We start from the raw sequence: 17,572 nt of genomic DNA on the forward strand, positions 1-17,572 counted from the left end.
TTGGCTGGTCCCCTTCCCCAATTTCCCAATAAAATCTTAAAAAACAAAACAAAAAAACCAGAGGTCCAGATAATTTAGCTATCCTGGACCACACACAGCTACGTTGTCCCAGAAGCATGACTAGAAATCAGTCTGGAAAAAGACAAGCCTGGAAGGAGCTTGATCAATGTCTAAATGGAATTCCAACATAAATAAGATGCGCTGGTTTCTGGCCAGAAGCTGTGGGAACGACCAGAGCCTCAGACCTCCCTGGTCAAGTAGACCCATAGTGGGTATGACCCAGGCAAGAGGGGTGTGAGGACAGGGGTCTTGGATATTTCAGCACGGAGGGGAGCTAGGCCCCTGGTTGCCTTTGTCCCTCTTAGTCAGTTTCAACCTCAGCTTCGAGCACTGGCGTTAGGGTATTATTTGTCCTCCTCCCAGGTTTGTTTGTTGCTAATAGTTCTTTTTCTAGGTTACTTTCCTATGGAGTCAGAGGCACTGGCAGGGGCCTGGGAAGGTTCATTTAGTCTAGTCCCTCAGGGATGTCAGAGTTGCCTGCTTCCAGGTTTTCAGCATAAAAATACCCCTCCTCAGCTTCCCCTCCAGCTCCAGGCCTCAAATCTTCATCCCCACCTGAGTCCCCCCATTGCCCCCACTGACACTCATAAGACAGCAAAAGACAAAGTGAAATTCTCCTTTTTCTCCACTTTTTGAGAAGATTCCAATATCCCTACCCCACCTCCAGCAGCAGAGAAGTCCCCTGAGCCTCCCTGAATATCACAAACCCCCAAAGGAAACTGAGCTGGGACCCCCCTTTCTTCCATCAGACCCAGAACTGAGGCTCAAGGCAGGTTTTTCTCTCAAGCTGGACAGTTTTTTTCACAGCTCTTTGGGCAGCCTTGAAGCACACTGACATGCCTGTAGTGTTTACACTTGGCACTGGAGTGCAATTCCAGGGCTCATGTCCTCACTGCGACCAATGGAGGGGGAGCTGGATGGGATGTGTGGCTCCCAACACCTCAGCCTCTTTTGCTCCTGCGTTGACAGGGTCTCTGCTGGCATTACGGACCAGTGACCCAGGACCTGACTGTGATGTATGAGTGAAGAGAAAGGTCTGGTGCTGCCCCTTCTCCTCACTCCTACACCTAATGGTTGACCAGTCAAGCAACACTTTGCTACCACCCATCCCAGATAGCACTATGGCAGCCACTAAAACAAAATCCATTCTCCCTTGTTTCCAAGAATTAAATCTAGGAGTCTAGTTGCTTGCTTGACGAGGGAGACACACAGCAAAGCCTGAGGTGCCCTGACTCACAAGAGAGCTGATCACTGCTGAAATGCATGACACTGTAGGACAGCTCAGACCCTGCACTGAGTCACACTGGCTCCATTCCCACACAGGGAAAATGGGATTCAGGAGGCTGCTTCTGTGCCCTCCCCTCTGAATCTCATATACCCTTAGTGCATATGGCTTTTACGTAATGAAACTTAACACTATATTTAAAGAGCTAGTCTGCTCAAATCATAAACGTGCACACTATTTGTTTGCCAGTAATTAAGACTGTACTTGTACACATTTAATCAACATTTTCACAAGCATTTAGTCTTAATTATATTTTCATGAACAGGGAGTTTTAGAATTATACTGTATGAGCCTCAAGAATTTGGAAAACATTATAAACCCTTCTTAATCCAAAAAATTGGGTGCCTAATAATGGGGTCTTGATCGTGGCCAGGCTGCAAATTTAAGTCAGGCCATGTCTGTGGACCTTTATACGCTCAGTGTTTAGCACAGGTCCAGAGACACAGTTGGCTCTCAATAAATATTTCCTAATTTGAATAAACCCTGTAAAAATCTCACTTGGAGACATCATCTTGACAACTCTTCCTGCTTGTTCTCCCAGAAGCTCCTGGTATAGCCCAGGTCTGGCAGCAGGGGGCGCCCAGGGCTGCTGCTCCTATCTGAGAGGGAATGGCACAAAGTCCAAAGGAGGCTGGCTGGAGACCAGGCCTCCAGCCTGAAGGGCCCTGCCCTCCCCATGCTGATAAGGGAATTCCCACAGTGCAAGGTGCAGAGAAGGCAGAGGAAGCAGTTTCAGGGCCTTAGAACCCACTGAATTAGCTCCTAAAAGAACTTTTCCTTCACAAAGAGAATGCATGAAAAAAGGGAGAAGAGAAGCCTCCCACAGCTGTCAGTCTGAAACAGCTGCTCTCACTTCAGTCCATCTGGGGAAGGGGCTACAAAGCAGACAATCTTTATTCACAATTAGGGTGGCAGAGGAGAAATACTCCCAGGTCAGTCCAAAAGCAAAGACACTGGGTGAGGGAGATGGCGCAGGGCAGGGCCTCAGCACTCGTCCTCCCCCAAAAGGGAATAAGGGTTCCTCGAGGCCAGGCTGGACCCTGGAGCTGAGGTTGGGGTGTCCTCATCCCCCTCCCCCTCCTCATCTGCATCCCGGTCCTCCTCTCCCTCCTCCTCACAGGAGCTGCTCAGCTCTTCCTCCTCCTCCTCCTCCTCTTCCTCCTCATCACCTGCTGGCCCCACCCGACCCTGCAAAACCACCAGCTCCGTGGTCTCTGGATGGGACTCCCAGGTGCCTAGGGAACCAAAAAAGAAAAAGAACAGAGGAGAGTTTTGAACAAGAAACTAAAGCCAGAGAAAGATGGGGAAGAACAAAGACTAACAATTTTTACAGCTGTTGGCATACATGCATGCATTCATTCATTCGTTCGTTCAACCTCCCCCCATGTGCTGGGCACTGAATAGCTCTGCACACATTAACTCCCATCTTTATCACCACCTTGCCACGGGGCAACTATAAGCTCGGTTTTGCAGATCAGGGACCACCTCGGAGACGCTTAGTAATGCAGAGCTGACAGGCTCGCACAGAATCCAGACTTGCCCTCAGTTTGTGGCCACAAGCCCACACCCTTCAGCCTACACTACAGCAGGGGCTGGGGAAGCATACTGGCTGGCCGACCTTTCTGTTCGCTGTAGCCCGGGGGATGAAAGCACAGGCTAAGGCGGCCATCCAGCGCCAGCCGCAGGAGGCTGTTGGCCGCTCTGTACACATCATTCCGCGCAGCCTTGGCTGTCTTGTAACCACGTTTCTCTGCCCAGGCTGGAGGGAGAAAAGAATAATGGGGAGGGAAGCCATTAACCCCACTCCCTAACACAGTCCTTCCAATTTGCCCCAGAATATTCCAGGCCAGAGCGCATGCTGGCCCTGTGACAGAAATCTAGGGGAGAGTGGCGAGCCACGGGGCTGGTGGCAGAACCCCTGAGAAGAGGTAAGGAGTCAAGGGCAGGGGGAGGAGCCAGGCATGGAACCTACCTTCGCAGATGTCCCAGGCACACCAGGGGTGCTCTGCCGAGGGGTCCTTGGCCTCGGGGTGGCGCAGGTGGAGCAGGGCCTGCACAGGGATTCGGGAGGCCAGGTAGCCCACTGCAGTATACGGCTCCTGGATCTGGGCGATGGGGTAGATCCCCGCCAGAACCTAAGGGGACAGAGCGCTCAGCACCTCCCTCCATGTCGGGCCTGCTCCCTCCCCAACCCCTCTGCCCTCATACCTGTAATTGCTTGGGTAGAAGGGAGGGAAATATGAGGCCCGGGCAGTCACAGAGCTTCACAGAGGGCGTGAGAAAGTAGGTCTGAAAGTATCGCGTGTGGCCCGGGGTTCTGGAGACACTTACGACCTTCCGCCCTACCAGCCCATTGATCAGCGAGGACTTACCCACATTGGGGAAACCTGAGAAAGGCAAGGAAAATTAACACTTGACACATCCTTACTCTGATGGGCAGGACATGGTGCTGTACCTATAGATGAAAGGGGAACTAAGGCTCAGAAATTAAGGAAGTGGTTTAACATTGCAAGTTACAAATCAGACTCTGGACTGCCAGGGTTAAATCCTGGCCTCTCCACTTACCAGCTTTGTGACCTCGAGGCAACTGACCTAACCTTCTGAGCCTGTTTACTTATTTTACAGTGCGGACACCTCCAAGCTCACGGTCAAGATTAAATGAGAAGCAAACAACTGTGTGTTTCAGTGCAGGAGAAGACTAAGTACCCAAACCCAGGGAGACATGCACCTCACGAATATCATCTCACGATTATCCTAAGTTCTCCAAGGAGAGGCCCAGAGCCCTCGGGGCGCGCTGCCACTCTTGTCATGACGGCCACCTTTACTCTCTTCAGTATCTACACAATCTCTTGTTCAGCACTCGGGCCTCTCAATGCCAGGATGTCCCTTCCAAAGGTGGTTTCCTCCACCCCACCTCAGCTACCCACTCCCGTGGTCAGGCCCTGGACCCTGTCACTTCACACGTCCAAAATCTCACCTGCAAGCACCCCGCTTTCTGCCCTGATATCCCATCTTTCCAGATCACTATTCCGATTTCCTCCATTTCAGGAATTCTTTGACCCTGACTCTAGTACGGAAATACTACTGAATACCCGACTCATGTTCTCACTTCCCTTCTTAGCCAACTTAGAGTCCATGCTCTCACTCTACAAGCCAGTCCCTTTCATAGAGCTTCAACGCCCTGGTCTCACTTCTCCCCGCTGCCTCACTCACCTGGCAAAACCCCAGCCCTGCAAAATGCAACTCTGCCCATTCAGCACCTCCTCAGGGGCAGCTGCCTGTGGGGAGATGCAGATGCACCTCCATGCTGACTGCGCTCCGCTCCGACCCACCAAGGTATCTCCTTTCCAAAGGAGGTGTAAAGGGAGGAGGGGGAGGGAAGGGGAAGAGAGAAAGGGGAGGGGAGGAGGGAATAAGCCTCCTCTGACAACCCCCACCAGCCCCATTTCTCTGTCCCCTTTGTAGTGAAGCTCCTTGAAAGACTTGTCTGTTTTTGGTCACCGCTTCTTCATGCGATCTTCTTTATGACTATGAACTGTTACATAAACAAAATGCATAAAACATAAATGTGCCAGATGAACCCCGTATCACCCACCCCTGGGAAGAGAGTGACTCAAGTCCGTGGAGCAAGTCTCTGTTCTCTTCTCACTGGACCTATCAGCAACATTTGATACAGCTGAGCCCTCCTTTCCTCTCCAACGATCTTTTCCATTTGATGTCTGTGACACCCTCCGTTTCCTCCTCCTCTTTCCACCTACCTCCTCTCGCACATCTCATGCAATCCATGACTTCAAATACCATTTATGTTCACCAATGGTTCCCCAAATTTAAATCTCTCCCAAATTCAAATCTCCAGTCCTCTTCCCTAAGCTCCAAGATCCTATACTCACTGCCTATTCAACATCTCCACTAGGATATTTTAAAAGAATCTCAAGTTTAGTTTCTGAATCACCTTTCCCTCCCAGCCCCTCCAAATCTGCTCCTCTCCCAATCTTCCTATATTGGTATTCCCAAATGCTCACACAAAAACCTGGAAGTCGGGCCGGCCAAGTGGTGCGTTGGTTAGGAGTTGGCTTGGGACACCAGCTCTGAGCAGCAGGGCCCCAGTTCGGATCCCACATGAGGGCCAGTGACGCTGCGCCCTCTACAGCTAAAATGGTGAACAACAGCTCGACCTGGAGCTGGGCAGCCGTGAGTCGCTGGTGACGGTGTAGGCTGCAGTGGGGCTGCAGTGGGCTCCCGTAAGCTACCGTGAGCGACTGGCAGCCTGCGTGAGCTGCCAAGAGCCGCCGTGAGCGGCCGTCCAGAGGCCGGCGACCGATCTGCCTCACCCGGGAAGAGTGCAATGATAATACCAACATGGACCAGTGAAGTGACGTCCTCCACAACTGGACTGAAGAACAAAAGGACAGCAACTTGTCTGTTCCCCTCCCTCAATTCCCCAATAAAATCTTTAAAAAAAAACAACCTGGAAGTCCACTGCAGTAGCCTGACTGTGCGCTGCTTCCTTTCTTGCCCACCCCCCATATTTATTCTCCATTCAGCAAATAAACTTCTAAAACAGAAATCAGATCTTGTCATTCCCCTGCTCAAAACCCATCACTGGCTTCTCATCAGACTTGGAGTAAATCCCACACGCCTCCCATAACGTGGTTCCTGACGACCTTTCTGACCTCCTCCCAGTCTCTCTCTCTAATCCCCCTGGCACTCTGGCTGGGTCCACAGTCAACAAGCTCCTTCCCACCCTGAGACCCTCTCACTGATTGGCCCCTTGGCCTGGAAGGCCCTTTCCCCGCATCTCCAAACAGCCACTTCTCCCCATCAACCCAGATCTCTTCTGAGTCTTTCCTGGAGGACCCCCCTAAATAACATGATTTCAAATAATGAATCCATTTGCTCACCAGAAGACAAGCTCCGTGAGGGCAGGGGTTTCCTGCCACTCTCACGGCAGCACATCCGTGCTGTCCCTGGAACAGCACCTGGCACCTGCTGCTCAGTGTTTGGGGGATAAATGACCGAGGGATGGAGAGGAATCTGAACTCAGGCTGCTGGTGCCACAAACTCTCTCTGTCACACCCCGAGCACAGGTCAGTTAGTGCACAGGCTGCTGAGAGAGGGCACACAGCCTCCTGGGAGAAGCAGTGGGGTCCAAAGTCAGGGAAGGGAAGCCAGGTGGGAATGCTGGAGAGGGAGTGGTCTGTCAGCGGCCAGGTAGGTTTTGCCCAAGACAAAAAGGAGACTGGAAGGTAAGTCAGGAGCATTTCCAAGGAACCAACTACTCTGCTCTGCTCTCCCTAATTTCTTCCAGGCTGGGCCTTTTCTGGTTCTGGTGACACCTCAGTGCCACAACTTTGCCAAAGTCACTTCTCTCCTCCCCCACCCACATTAAAACAGGCTCTGGGCCCTAATCAGACCTTCCTTTCTCCCCACACCAAGGGCAGAGACAAATGTCTGCACTAAGGGAAAAGTCTCCTTGACAACAGACTTAAAGGTTCAGACCAAGAAAGAAACTAATACTTGCTAAGCCCCCAGTATGATTTCAGGGCCTCTCTGCTATGGACTAATTACTCCAACTCCCAGAGTTAACACATACAAGTCACTTAGACCAGTGCCTGGCACATAGTAAGTACCACATAAATGTTAAGTTTTAACAATTATTATTACTATTATCACTATTTATCAGGTTTTATTAGGTTCTCTCTATCCTCTTCCCTTCACTCCTCACATCTGTTCTTTTACTTAGGTATCAGTGTCCCCATTTTAAAAGCCAAAGTACCTAAGACTCAGTGGGTAAATACTTGCTCAAGATTGGTACCAACTGAAGAGAGGTGGGGTTTAACTCAGGCACGCCACAGTCCTTCCACTACGGCACACGGCCTCCAGGTACCTAGAGCCGAATGACGCCTGACCCGCTCCCCTCTTGTCCAAGCACTGGGGCCGCCACGCATCGCACTGTTCCCTTACCCACACAGCCAATGGTCACCACCCCATCCTTGTAGCGCTCCCGGGCTGGGCCAGCTGGCTCCATCGCCGAGTCGGTCTGCTGCTCCACCAGCACCACGGGCCCATCATCCTCTTCTTCCTCCTCACCAGAGCCATTCCCCCAGGTGGCCCCAGCCACATCCCGGGCAATCTTCTCCCGCCAGCTGCTCAAGTCCACTGCTCAGGAAAGACGACAAAGAAGGTTCTCCCTAGAGCCACTGTACGTGATAGCACAGACTACACTGCACAGCTGATGTAACTGGTGCCCTCTTGAGTTGGGTAATGCCAACCTGCCCCACAGCTGACTCTCCCCAGCCTTCACTTGATGCCACCCTGGAATCATGTGCATTTCTCTGAATTTTCTGACTAGTTCTGGAAAGCCTTAAGGCAGTGACCCTGGGGCTCCTGCTGACCTGCTGCCTCTCCTGTCCCACCAAGTCAGTCTGCTCCCTCTTCTGACCCTCCCCCGGCCTCTCGCCTATGTCCAGAATACAGAGGTTGACTTCAGGAAAGGTGAGTAAAATGACTCCGGACCTTGGGTCTCCTGACAGCCTGCCACATCTCCCTTTAAGAGGCACAAACCTTTCCCCGCAGTAATGGCTTCACAAGCTCTCAGCAACTGCTCCGGCCCCAGGGCCCGAGTCCATCCTCTTCCCCGCCTCCGACTCTTCTTCAAGACTGAGATCAGAAGGCACAAAAGGGTTAGCACACCCCACCTCTCTCACCACCCTTAGGTCCAAGATCTGGTACACCCTTGTCCACAAGCCTCTCTGTTCTCCCTTTGTCCCCTGCCACCCCACCTCTCCCATGCTGCCCTCCTCACTGCCACTCACCACTACTAGGATCCTGTGGGGTGCAGGGGTCCCGAGGGAAAGAGGTGAAAAGGACGACGTGGAGCTGGGGAAAGTGTTGGTGGAAATAATGCTTCCAGGCAACTGCAAGAGCCGGTGGGGCCAGATCCACCTTGTTCAGGACCAGCACCAGGCCCAGCCCAAGTTCTCCAGTCACGTACTCGTAAAGTGCTGGTGGAAAATTCACAACCTGGGACAGGGTTGGTAGGGGATGAGTAATGGGAGGTCACCCCAGAGTCCTCTGCCTCCAGCTCAGCAGGCACAGCTCAGAGACAAGACCCTGGTGGTAGCAGATTCTGGTACAAAACAGGTAAATCAGCAAAACTGAACTATGAAGACAAAGCAGGGGTAACACCTGTGCATTTGTGTAGGAGTGTGTATGTACATGCCATTAAGGACCTCCAACCTACATGTCCCCACAGACCTCCCTTTCTCCCACTGGAGGACAACAGTGAAGTAGCAGAGCAGGGTCACACAACGGCCGTCCAGCAGCAGAGTCTGGAGCCTAACCCCACCATTTCAGGCCAGTCCTATGCTGGCTGATGGGCAGGACAGGGGCAAGCCCTCAGCAGCTTCCATGGAATCCCCAGGAGCACCACTCTGGGACCTTCTTTTGGTTTAGCTCTGCTGGGCTGGGAAACAGGATATGTAGTTTTTCATCAAAGGAATAAATGAGAGGAGAGTCAGTTGGCCAGGGAAGGAATGACAGGCTGTGGCACTGGTGATAAAGGACTGAGACCCTGACTGCAGACATCAGCACGGCGTAAAGGAGACCGGAAAGGAAGGAGGATACCTCTTTGTCTCCCAACTCCTGCCTCTGCCCTGGACCCCACAAGAATCTTCCCCCCTGCCTCCGGCTTTCCCAACCTCATCCCAGTACTCACTGGATGTCGGATATCAGTGATAAGCAAGACAATGTCAGACATCTCTAAAACTCGCCACAGCTGCCTCCACGTCTGAAAAGACAAGGTCAGTGGAAGAGAACCTGAGCCCAGAGTCCCTTTCCCGCCTGACCCCAGACCAATCTGACCCTGGGTCGCTACGCCCTACTCTTGCCCCCACTCCATTCTCACCTCCAGATTGTGCTCAAAGTAGCTGAGTTTCTCCGAGGTGTAAGCCCCATGAATCTTCCCAAGATACTCCTGGAAGCTCCGTTCCTCCTGGCTCATTAGTTGCTCCTTGGACATCTCATAGCTCCAAGGAGGACGTCGGGGAAAGTCCAGGACTGGAAAGTCAAGAAAAAGTCAAAGGAAGTCTAAGGATAGTTTCAGGACTCCAGGGTGCATCCCAGACCCCTCCTTCCTCACAATCAGCTTTTACTCCTCCACACCTCTTCCCCCAGCCCAGTGTCTATCCCCAACAGCCAGCTCTCACCCACCTGAGCCAGGTTGATAGACCTCCCGGATGTCCAGCTCCAGCACTTCGGCACTGACCGGCTGCAGCACTTGCTCCCGAGCTGTTTTCTTTCTCCTCTCCACCTCCTCCCGGCTGTCCCGCTCAAAATGCAGCCGGTATCTAATGGGACGGGACCACAGCATCTATTGCAATCCTGTGGCCACAAAAAGACTTTCCTCTTGGGCAGACAACTTCACAAAGCTTTCTCTCCAAGGTTGTTTGCCTCTCTGAGTAGGCCCTCCCCCAAGTCCCTCTTTCACGCAATATTCGGTCTTCCCCTAAGCCTTGTCCTTTTAACAGCCAACTCTCTCCAGCCCCATCAGAAGGGAAAATTGTGTCCACTCCCGGAGCCCAGCGCCCGCAGAGAACCATGGCATCCTAGCCATACTATCTCCAGTTTCAAGCCGGCGGCAGCCGGCTTGCCCCCAACTCTCTGACTTCCTGGTAGGCGGGGAAGGCCAGGCCAGTGCCCACAGCCCCCTCTCACCGATTTGGGTCATAGACTCGAGGACCCAGCCCCTGGGAAGGCTGCTGGTTGAGCCTACGGAAGTGATGGGTCACAGACTCCCCGTCCGAGGTGTCAGTCTGCTCCTCCCTCCGCTCTCGGCTCCCGCTGCGGCTGTTGGAACTGGATCGCAGCCCATCTTGAAGCCCTGCGGGGAGGAGCCGGTGACGCCAGTGCTACCCGGCTCTCAGGGGCCAAAAGACCCCCTCCCCGTTGGATTTGGCTCCCCCTCACCCTACCCCACTTCTTCTGAGGCCCGATTCTCCCTGCTCAGGACGTTCCTAGATGTGCGTGGGGGTAGTCACTCCTCCTCCAGGGATCTGCGGGGATGGCGCCCGTTCGAGCTGGAGGGATTCCCCTCCCCCAACTCTTCATCCTTCCCCACCCCTTCCATGTAGGGGGACTGGAGTGAAGGAATACCCTCTGCAGTCGCTTGCGCGCAACGGCTCACAGCCACTACCCCTTCCCACGCCCCCCAGAGGTGCGGCGGGTACACCCCTCCTTTTAGACGTGCGGGAACCCGAGCCCCGCCCCCTCCTCTCGCTCCTGCACTGACCTCGCTTCCGCTCCCGCTTGTCCTGCAACTGCTTCTTCTTCTGCTTCACGCTGAAGGGCTTCTTCCTCGGCATGGCCCGGACCAGTCACCTGGCCCTCTACTCCGCCGAGCTCCCGCCGCCTCAACTGACTACACCCTCCACGGGCAGCCCCCGCCGCAAGGGCCCGGGACCCTCGAGGGGGCGGGGCTAGAAGGTGACGTAAGCGGGCGGGCCCGGCCGATTTGCCCCAGTAGCCCGGCTGGAAGAAGGAAGAGGGGGATGGAATACAGTCACTTCCCTCTTGGAGCTAGGCAAGATGATGTGGGGTGAGCTCCCCGCACGTGAGAGCCAGGGGCACCGAAAGGGTGCAGTGGCCGCGAGGAAGGAGGCGCGCGTGGGAGGATCGGGCTGGCTTCGTCACGGACGCTACCAACGCACGCTCGGAAGAGGGGGGATGCGTGTCACCACCACCTTGCGCTCCTGGCAGAAGCTACCACTCACCTGGAGGGGGCGGTGGAGCGGGAGGCGGGTCCTACCACCTAGGGGAGAGGGAAGCGTGGACACGCCGGAGCTGCTTTCCCAGCCTCCGGCCTTGACCAGAGTGGAAACCGAGACTGCGCGCGGGGAAATAGAGCCCAGTTGCTGCGTTACACTGGGGCAGGGTCAGAGGTCTTGAGGAGCGGTAGCGGTCCAAGGTATCCAGGGCACCGCCCTGCTGGCACCCAAATTCCTGGTGGAAGGATGAGAAGAAGCAGGTGTATAGATCACAGGGCAAGCGCAGGCGAGGAAGGAAGCCCAGGTGGGACAAGGAATTGGGGGGAGGTCAGAGGTCACGAAGTTGTGCCTGCAGCTGTTACCATAGTAACCGGGAACCGGATGTGACGACCTTAGCGTGCGACAGCCCTCTTCTCAGACCTTCTTGCCCGAGAGCCTGACGACTCTATTGCACACTGTGGAAAGCCGGTTGTGGAGTCTTTTTCAGCGAGGGGAGGAGACATTTTTTAAAGCATTTATAGGAGCGCAACGAAGGGGAGGTTTGAGATTTACGCCGTGCCTGGCAGGAACAGAGGGAGGCAGCTTAGTAAAAATGAGCTGCACAAGGGCTCCCCACAGCCTTCCGGAAGTTAAATGGCTGGAGCTTTAGCCTCGGGCCCACCGCCCCCCCCCGGAAGCGGAAACAATCTCAGCGTGCCCCTTCCTCACTGCCCTCCAAATCTCGCTGCAGCCATTGCCGCAGCCACGATGCCGAGACGAAAGAAGCAGAGTCAGCAGCAGCAGCAGCAGCAGCCGCCACCGCAGCAGCTCCAGCTGCTAAAGCGTGAAGAGACGGAAGACGAAGAGGATGGGATTCCCATCGGTGAGGAGCCCGGGAGGAGTGTGCACATTTCTGCCAGCTGATCAGGGCGAAGGGTTAGGGGCTGAAAAGGTGCGGGGGAGTGGGCTCCAATGGAAGGAGGAAGGGCGCACGCGCTGGGGTGGGAGGGGAGGGCTCCAGCCCTGAAAGAGGATTTCTCTCTTGAACCCTCAACTTCAATCTGGCCCTAAAGCTTTCTAAAGAAGGCAGGGGAGGAGAGGATGAAGAGCTCGTGTGCGCTGCTGCAGAACGGCCTTAGAGAGGTTGCAGGTTGCAATAACAATTTGTGTGCAGACTTTCACAGGGAAGGTGGAAGTGTATCCTTCTCTAAACTACGGGGACGGAGGGGAGCTATTAGAGTGGGGTTGGATTACCTCAGGATGTTTTGCATAGCAACAGTGTTGGGGAAAGAAAATCATAGGTATTCCTCCCGCATTATCTCCCTTGACCAAGCCTCCACTTTTGCCAATCCTGAAAACTTTTGCAGAGGAAAGAGCAGATAGATGGGGTGAAAACTTGTAACACAGCTGAGAATATACCTGGCTTTACTGGTTGACTTAAGAAATGAGTAATAGAACAAAAATATAAGAATAGGATCACCAGTCCTTTAGTCCATTACGATGACTATATTTTCATGTCTACTCTTAGGACCACCCAGCCTTCTGGGCCCTCCCCCCATGGCCAATGGAAAGCCTGGTGACCCCAAGTCAGGTGAGGAGGAAGGGGCCCTGATCTTTTGATTAGGTCCTGGAGAAGGGAGCAAGGGAAGGACTAAAACCCAGGAAGGACTTAAAATCAAAAGATCAAGATTCAGTACCTAAATGAATGAAGAGATGTTGTATATTCACAGATTGGAAAACACAGTGTTGTAAAAAATGTCGATTTTTCCCAAATTGATCTGTCAATTCAATGCATTCCCAGTTATAACCCCCTTTGTGTGTGTGTGTTTGTGTATGTGAGTGTGTAAACAAACATTCTACAGTATTATATGGAAATGAAAGGATCAGGGGAAGACAGAAAAGGCAGTCTTGAATTGGGAGGGCTTGCTCTGAATATTAAGATTTACTGTGAAGCTATAGTGGTTGTGACAGTGTAGTGTTGGCACAGTGATGGACACATAAGCCAATAGAACAGCAAAAGGAGTCCAGTAACAGGCCCACACATATGTGGACACTTCATTTATGATCAAGATGGAACTGAAATAGTGGACTTTTCAGTAAATAATGCTGGATTAATTGAATATTCGTGGGGGGGGGTTGAAATTTGACCTATACCATATGCAAACATTAATTCCAAGTGGACTCTAGATCTGAGTGTAAAAGGTAAAGAAACAATTCTAGAAAATAAATATATTTTGTGGTCTTAGAAGTAAATAAGAGTTCCTAGGGCTAACCGAGTGGCTCAGTTGGTTAAGAGCTCTGAGCAACAGCAGTTCGATTCCTGGCCCGAGCTGAGCAGCCGCTGAGCTGCCAACAGGTAGCAGGATGGCTCAGCTTAAAAAAAAAAAAAAGAGTTCTTAGACAGGAAACACACATTAACCATAAAGGAAAGATTTACAAACTGAACTACATTAAGAAATGTAAACTTCTATTATTACTCAAATGACACCATTAAGAAATTAATAGGGAGCCATAGAGTAGAAAATACAACAAATGTAATCAAAAGAGCTCATTCTAGAATATATGAAGAACTTTTCTAGACAACCTTTTAGAAAAATGGGCAAAAGACCAGAATAACCACCTCATGAAAACCGCAACTTAAATGACCAAAAAGCGTGTGAATAAGAACATCATTAGTCTAAAAATAAATGCAAGATAAAAACATATCACTTTGAAATTGAAACGCTTGTGCACTGTTGGCGGGATTGCACAGTGGTACAACAACTATGGAAAACAGCATGGAGGTTCCTTGAAAAATAGAATTAATGACCCAGCAATTCTACTCCTGGGTCTTTATCCAAAAGAATGGAAAACAGGATCTTAAAAAGATATTTACACACCCATGTTCATGGCAGCACTATTCACAGAAGTCGAGGTGGAAGTAACCCAAATGTCTGTTAACAGATGAATACATAAAATGTATATTGATACAGTGGAATATTATTCAGCCCCTCAAAAGTAAGATAGTCCTGTCATATGCTATAGCATAGATGAACCTTGAGGCCATTATGCTAAATAAAATAAGCCAGTTACAGAAAGACAAATACTGTGTGATTACACTTATCTGCAGTATGTAAAGTAGTTAAATTTGGGGCCAGCCAAGTGGCTCAGTTGGTTAAGAGCACGAGCTCTGAGTAACAGGGTCACCAGTTTGATTCCCACATGGGCCAGTGAGCTGCGCCCGAGTTGAGCTGCCGCTGAGCTGCCAACAGGTGGCAGGATGGCTCAGCTGGTGAGAGCGCATTCTCCTAACAATAAGGTTGCCTGTTCAACTCCCATATGGGATGGTGGGTTATGCCCACCCGCAACTATAATAAGATTGAACATGGCACCTTGAGCTGAGCTGCTGGCAGGCGGTTGGATGATTCCATGGTTAGAAGTATGCACTCTTAGCAGCAGGGTTTCCAGTTTGACTCCCGCATGGTGGGCTATGCCCACCCACAACTAAGATTGAACACGGCACCTTGAGCTGAGCATCCGTGAGCTGCCAACGGCCGGCCGGGTGGCAACTGGACTTGGAGCTGAGCTAGCTGTGCCCTCCACAACTAAGATTGTAGGACAACAGCTTGGCTGTTCCCCTTCCCCAATTGCCCAATAAAATCTTTACCAAAAAAAATAATAATAAAGTAGCTAAATTAATAGATGCAAAGTAAAATGGTGGTTGCCAGGGGCTGGGTAGAGGGGGAAGAGGAGTGTTCAGTAGCTATAGAGGTTCAATATTGGAAGATGAAAAAGTTCTAGAGATCTGTTGCACAACAGTGTGAATTTACTTAACACTCCTGAGATGTACAGTTAAAAATAGTTAAGGTGGCAAATTTTATGTTACATGTTTTACCACAAATTACAAAAGAAAACACACTCAACAGAATGGCAGAAATGAAAAAGATTGATTAATACCAAGTGTTGTCAAGGCAGTGGAACATACTGCTGGTGGGGGTATAAACTGGTACAGCCACTTTGGGAAAAGTTTAACTTTATCTACTAAACTTGAGCATACATTTACTCTGGGACCCAACAATATCTCTCCTAGGTATATACTCAACAGAAATGCATACATATTTGCAACGAAGACATATACAAAAATGTTCATAGCAGCATTTTTCCTTATAGCCCCAAACTGGAATCCACCCACATGTCCACCATCACTAGAATGGATAAATAAGTTGTTGTGTGTGCATGCAATGGGATACTACACTGCACTGGAAATGAACGAGCTCCTGCTACAGGCAACCTGGATGAATCTCACAAACACCATGTTGAGCAAAAGGATCCAGACACAAAAGAATGCAGACTGTATGATTCCACTTATGCAAAGTTCAAAACCAGGCAAAAACTAACGTGTGGTGCTAGAAGTCAGAACAGTGGTTACCTTTGGGGAGGAGGGTGGCATAGTGGGGGAGGAGGGACACAAGGGTGGGTGACTTCTGAAGTGCTAATAAGGTCCTATCTCTTCACCTGGGTGGTGGAAACACAAGTGTGTTTACTTTGGTGATAATTGAGTTGTGCACTTGAAGTTGGAGTATTTTTTTGTATGTATAATGTATTTCAATAAAAAGTGAAAAAAAAAGAATCAGAGCTTCTTTATCAGGAGTAAGCTGGCCATTGATCACCTTTCCATGGCTTTCTCTCTCTCTCTAGCTCTTCACAGAGGTCCTCCAGGATCAAGGGGACCAGGGATTCCACCACTGCTGAGTCTCCCACCTCCTCCCCGGGGCAGAGGCCCAGTTTGGGGAGGCTTAGACCCCAGGTTTGGCCCTTATGGTCGTGGTTGGTGGGGGGTCAATGCTGAGCCTCCCGTTCCCGGACCAAGCCATGGTGGTCCCTCCATGGGAGGCTTTCACAAAGAACAGAGACATCCTCGAAGGCTCAAAAGCTGGTCACTTGTCAAAAATACCTGCCCACCCAAGGATGGACCCCGGGTTAAAGAAGGTGAGGTCCATTTTCTATATGCCTGTATACACTTAATACCCTTCACTCCCAGAGTGACCCTGATTCTTTCCTGGGGCTGTCCTTTGTCTGGAAGTAGGAGTAGGCCTGAATGTATTTTCTCCCAGGAGAAAGACTACCATTCTAAAGCATCTGGAAGAAAGAGAGTAGGAAATCTGACCACCTTCTCTATCTGCTTTCTCTTACATTTGTTTTCTTCTTACATTTTAAATTGCCCGATTTTCGGTTGTTCACAGACAAATCTGATCGCCCTGTCTGCCGACACTTTGCCAAAAAGGGCCACTGTCGATATGAGGATCTCTGTGCCTTCTACCACCCAGGCGTCAATGGACCTTCTCTGTGAGACTGTGCCTTCCTGTCCAAGTTGGAAGGAGCCCTCTGTGACCTAGTGGCCTATTTGCCTATGGCCCTGTGATGGCTACTGTGAGGCTGTTCACCCACCACCCTCAGTTAGTGACGTCTGCCCCACCCCTCACCTCTGCATTTCGGGTCCAGAGTTGGGTTTCATCACTGGTGCACAGTGTGCACTTTCTTCTGGTCCAGCCTCCAGGGACTCGCCTTCCAGACCCCATTTTTGCTCCCTTTAAAGGCCTCCTGGATTCTCTTCCCCCTTGCCAACTGACTGCTGAACAGGAAACCTATTTGGTGCTGTTACTTGTGCATATGTCCACCCAACCCCGAGTATTGCCTTCAATTCCTGAGCCCTGGAGCAGTTTCCTACCATTCTCTTCTACCTGCTTGTTTGAAGTCCTTTTTATGTGATGCCCCCTACTCCCTATGTTGTCAGCTGCTCTGTGAAACCAGGTTGTCTGTCCTGGGGTCAAATTTGGATGACCGGTACAGTCACTCCATGAAGGCCACTCTCCCTTTTTTTCGTAGTTTCTGCATCAGTAGCATGATCCCCGCCGCCATGGTCTGTGATCACTGTGCTTTGTGAAACTGTGCGTCCCCTTGTAGCTGTTCTCAGTGTCCATGGCATTTTTGTGACTTCCCAACACTAGAATATTTCTGCCAAAATGAGGGAGGCTGTTGGTGCCCTCTAGTTTTTCCCCACCTCCTAACCTGGGAGAATTGTGAAATTTTCCACAAGACTGCCTCCCTGGTCCTCCCCATTCCTCTGGTGTCAGTTTTTCTGGGTTTGATGCAGACCTGTGAGATGTCCTCTCAAGCCTCTGGTGGGCCTCCCCTATCTCCCATCACCCATGTTAGTTAGACTCTGTCATTGTGAGGCTGCCAGCCTGTTCATGTGAATTCTGTGAATCGCCATCTCGCCTACCTTTGGGTGGAACCTGGACAGTACTGTTACCTTCTTCCCCTACATCCCTGGCACTGGTTGTTTTCTGTGAAAACTACGGTGAGTGAACAGTCTCAGTTTTGAACTGGCCTTGAGGAAATGGGCCAGCAGTTGTGTGGGCATGACGGAGGATGAGAGCCGTTGGAGAACTGAAAATTAATTTTTTTAAACATTTTCTTATATTAGTAATAAACGCAGTGGAAA

General features: G+C 51.2%; 2 protein-coding genes across 6 annotated transcripts; one reads left to right on the top strand and one right to left on the bottom strand.

Annotated features, from left to right (window-relative positions):
• Window positions 1-2,213: 2,213 nt before the first annotated feature.
• On the bottom strand, window positions 2,214-11,690 carry GNL1 (G protein nucleolar 1). The gene is made up of 12 exons (XM_019631817.1): window positions 10,635-11,690; window positions 10,061-10,226; window positions 9,557-9,693; window positions 9,252-9,403; window positions 9,063-9,134; window positions 8,161-8,368; window positions 7,910-8,005; window positions 7,310-7,504; window positions 3,554-3,732; window positions 3,318-3,480; window positions 2,964-3,104; window positions 2,214-2,580 (listed from the first exon to the last, which is right to left on the bottom strand). The coding sequence occupies exons 1-12, from the start codon at window positions 10,705-10,707 to the stop codon at window positions 2,330-2,332; spliced, it is 1,833 nt and encodes a 610-aa protein (XP_019487362.1). The 5' UTR covers window positions 10,708-11,690; the 3' UTR covers window positions 2,214-2,329.
• On the top strand, window positions 10,875-17,572 carry PRR3 (proline rich 3). 5 transcript variants are annotated; one of them, XM_019631819.1, is made up of 5 exons: window positions 10,875-10,940; window positions 11,840-11,971; window positions 12,617-12,679; window positions 15,766-16,056; window positions 16,311-17,572. In XM_019631819.1, the coding sequence occupies exons 1-5, from the start codon at window positions 10,931-10,933 to the stop codon at window positions 16,415-16,417; spliced, it is 603 nt and encodes a 200-aa protein (XP_019487364.1). In that variant the 5' UTR covers window positions 10,875-10,930; the 3' UTR covers window positions 16,418-17,572. The 5 variants fall into 5 exon arrangements, with proteins under 5 accessions (XP_019487364.1, XP_019487365.1, XP_019487367.1 ...); XM_019631820.1 differs by lacking the exon at window positions 10,875-10,940 and adding an exon at window positions 11,224-11,309; XM_019631822.1 differs by lacking the exon at window positions 10,875-10,940 and adding an exon at window positions 15,238-15,420 and having other exon boundaries at window positions 11,729-11,971.

This window comes from Hipposideros armiger, unplaced genomic scaffold (genome assembly GCF_001890085.2).
Source record: "Hipposideros armiger isolate ML-2016 unplaced genomic scaffold, ASM189008v1 scaffold_1050, whole genome shotgun sequence".
Lineage (NCBI taxonomy): Eukaryota > Metazoa > Chordata > Mammalia > Chiroptera > Hipposideridae > Hipposideros > Hipposideros armiger.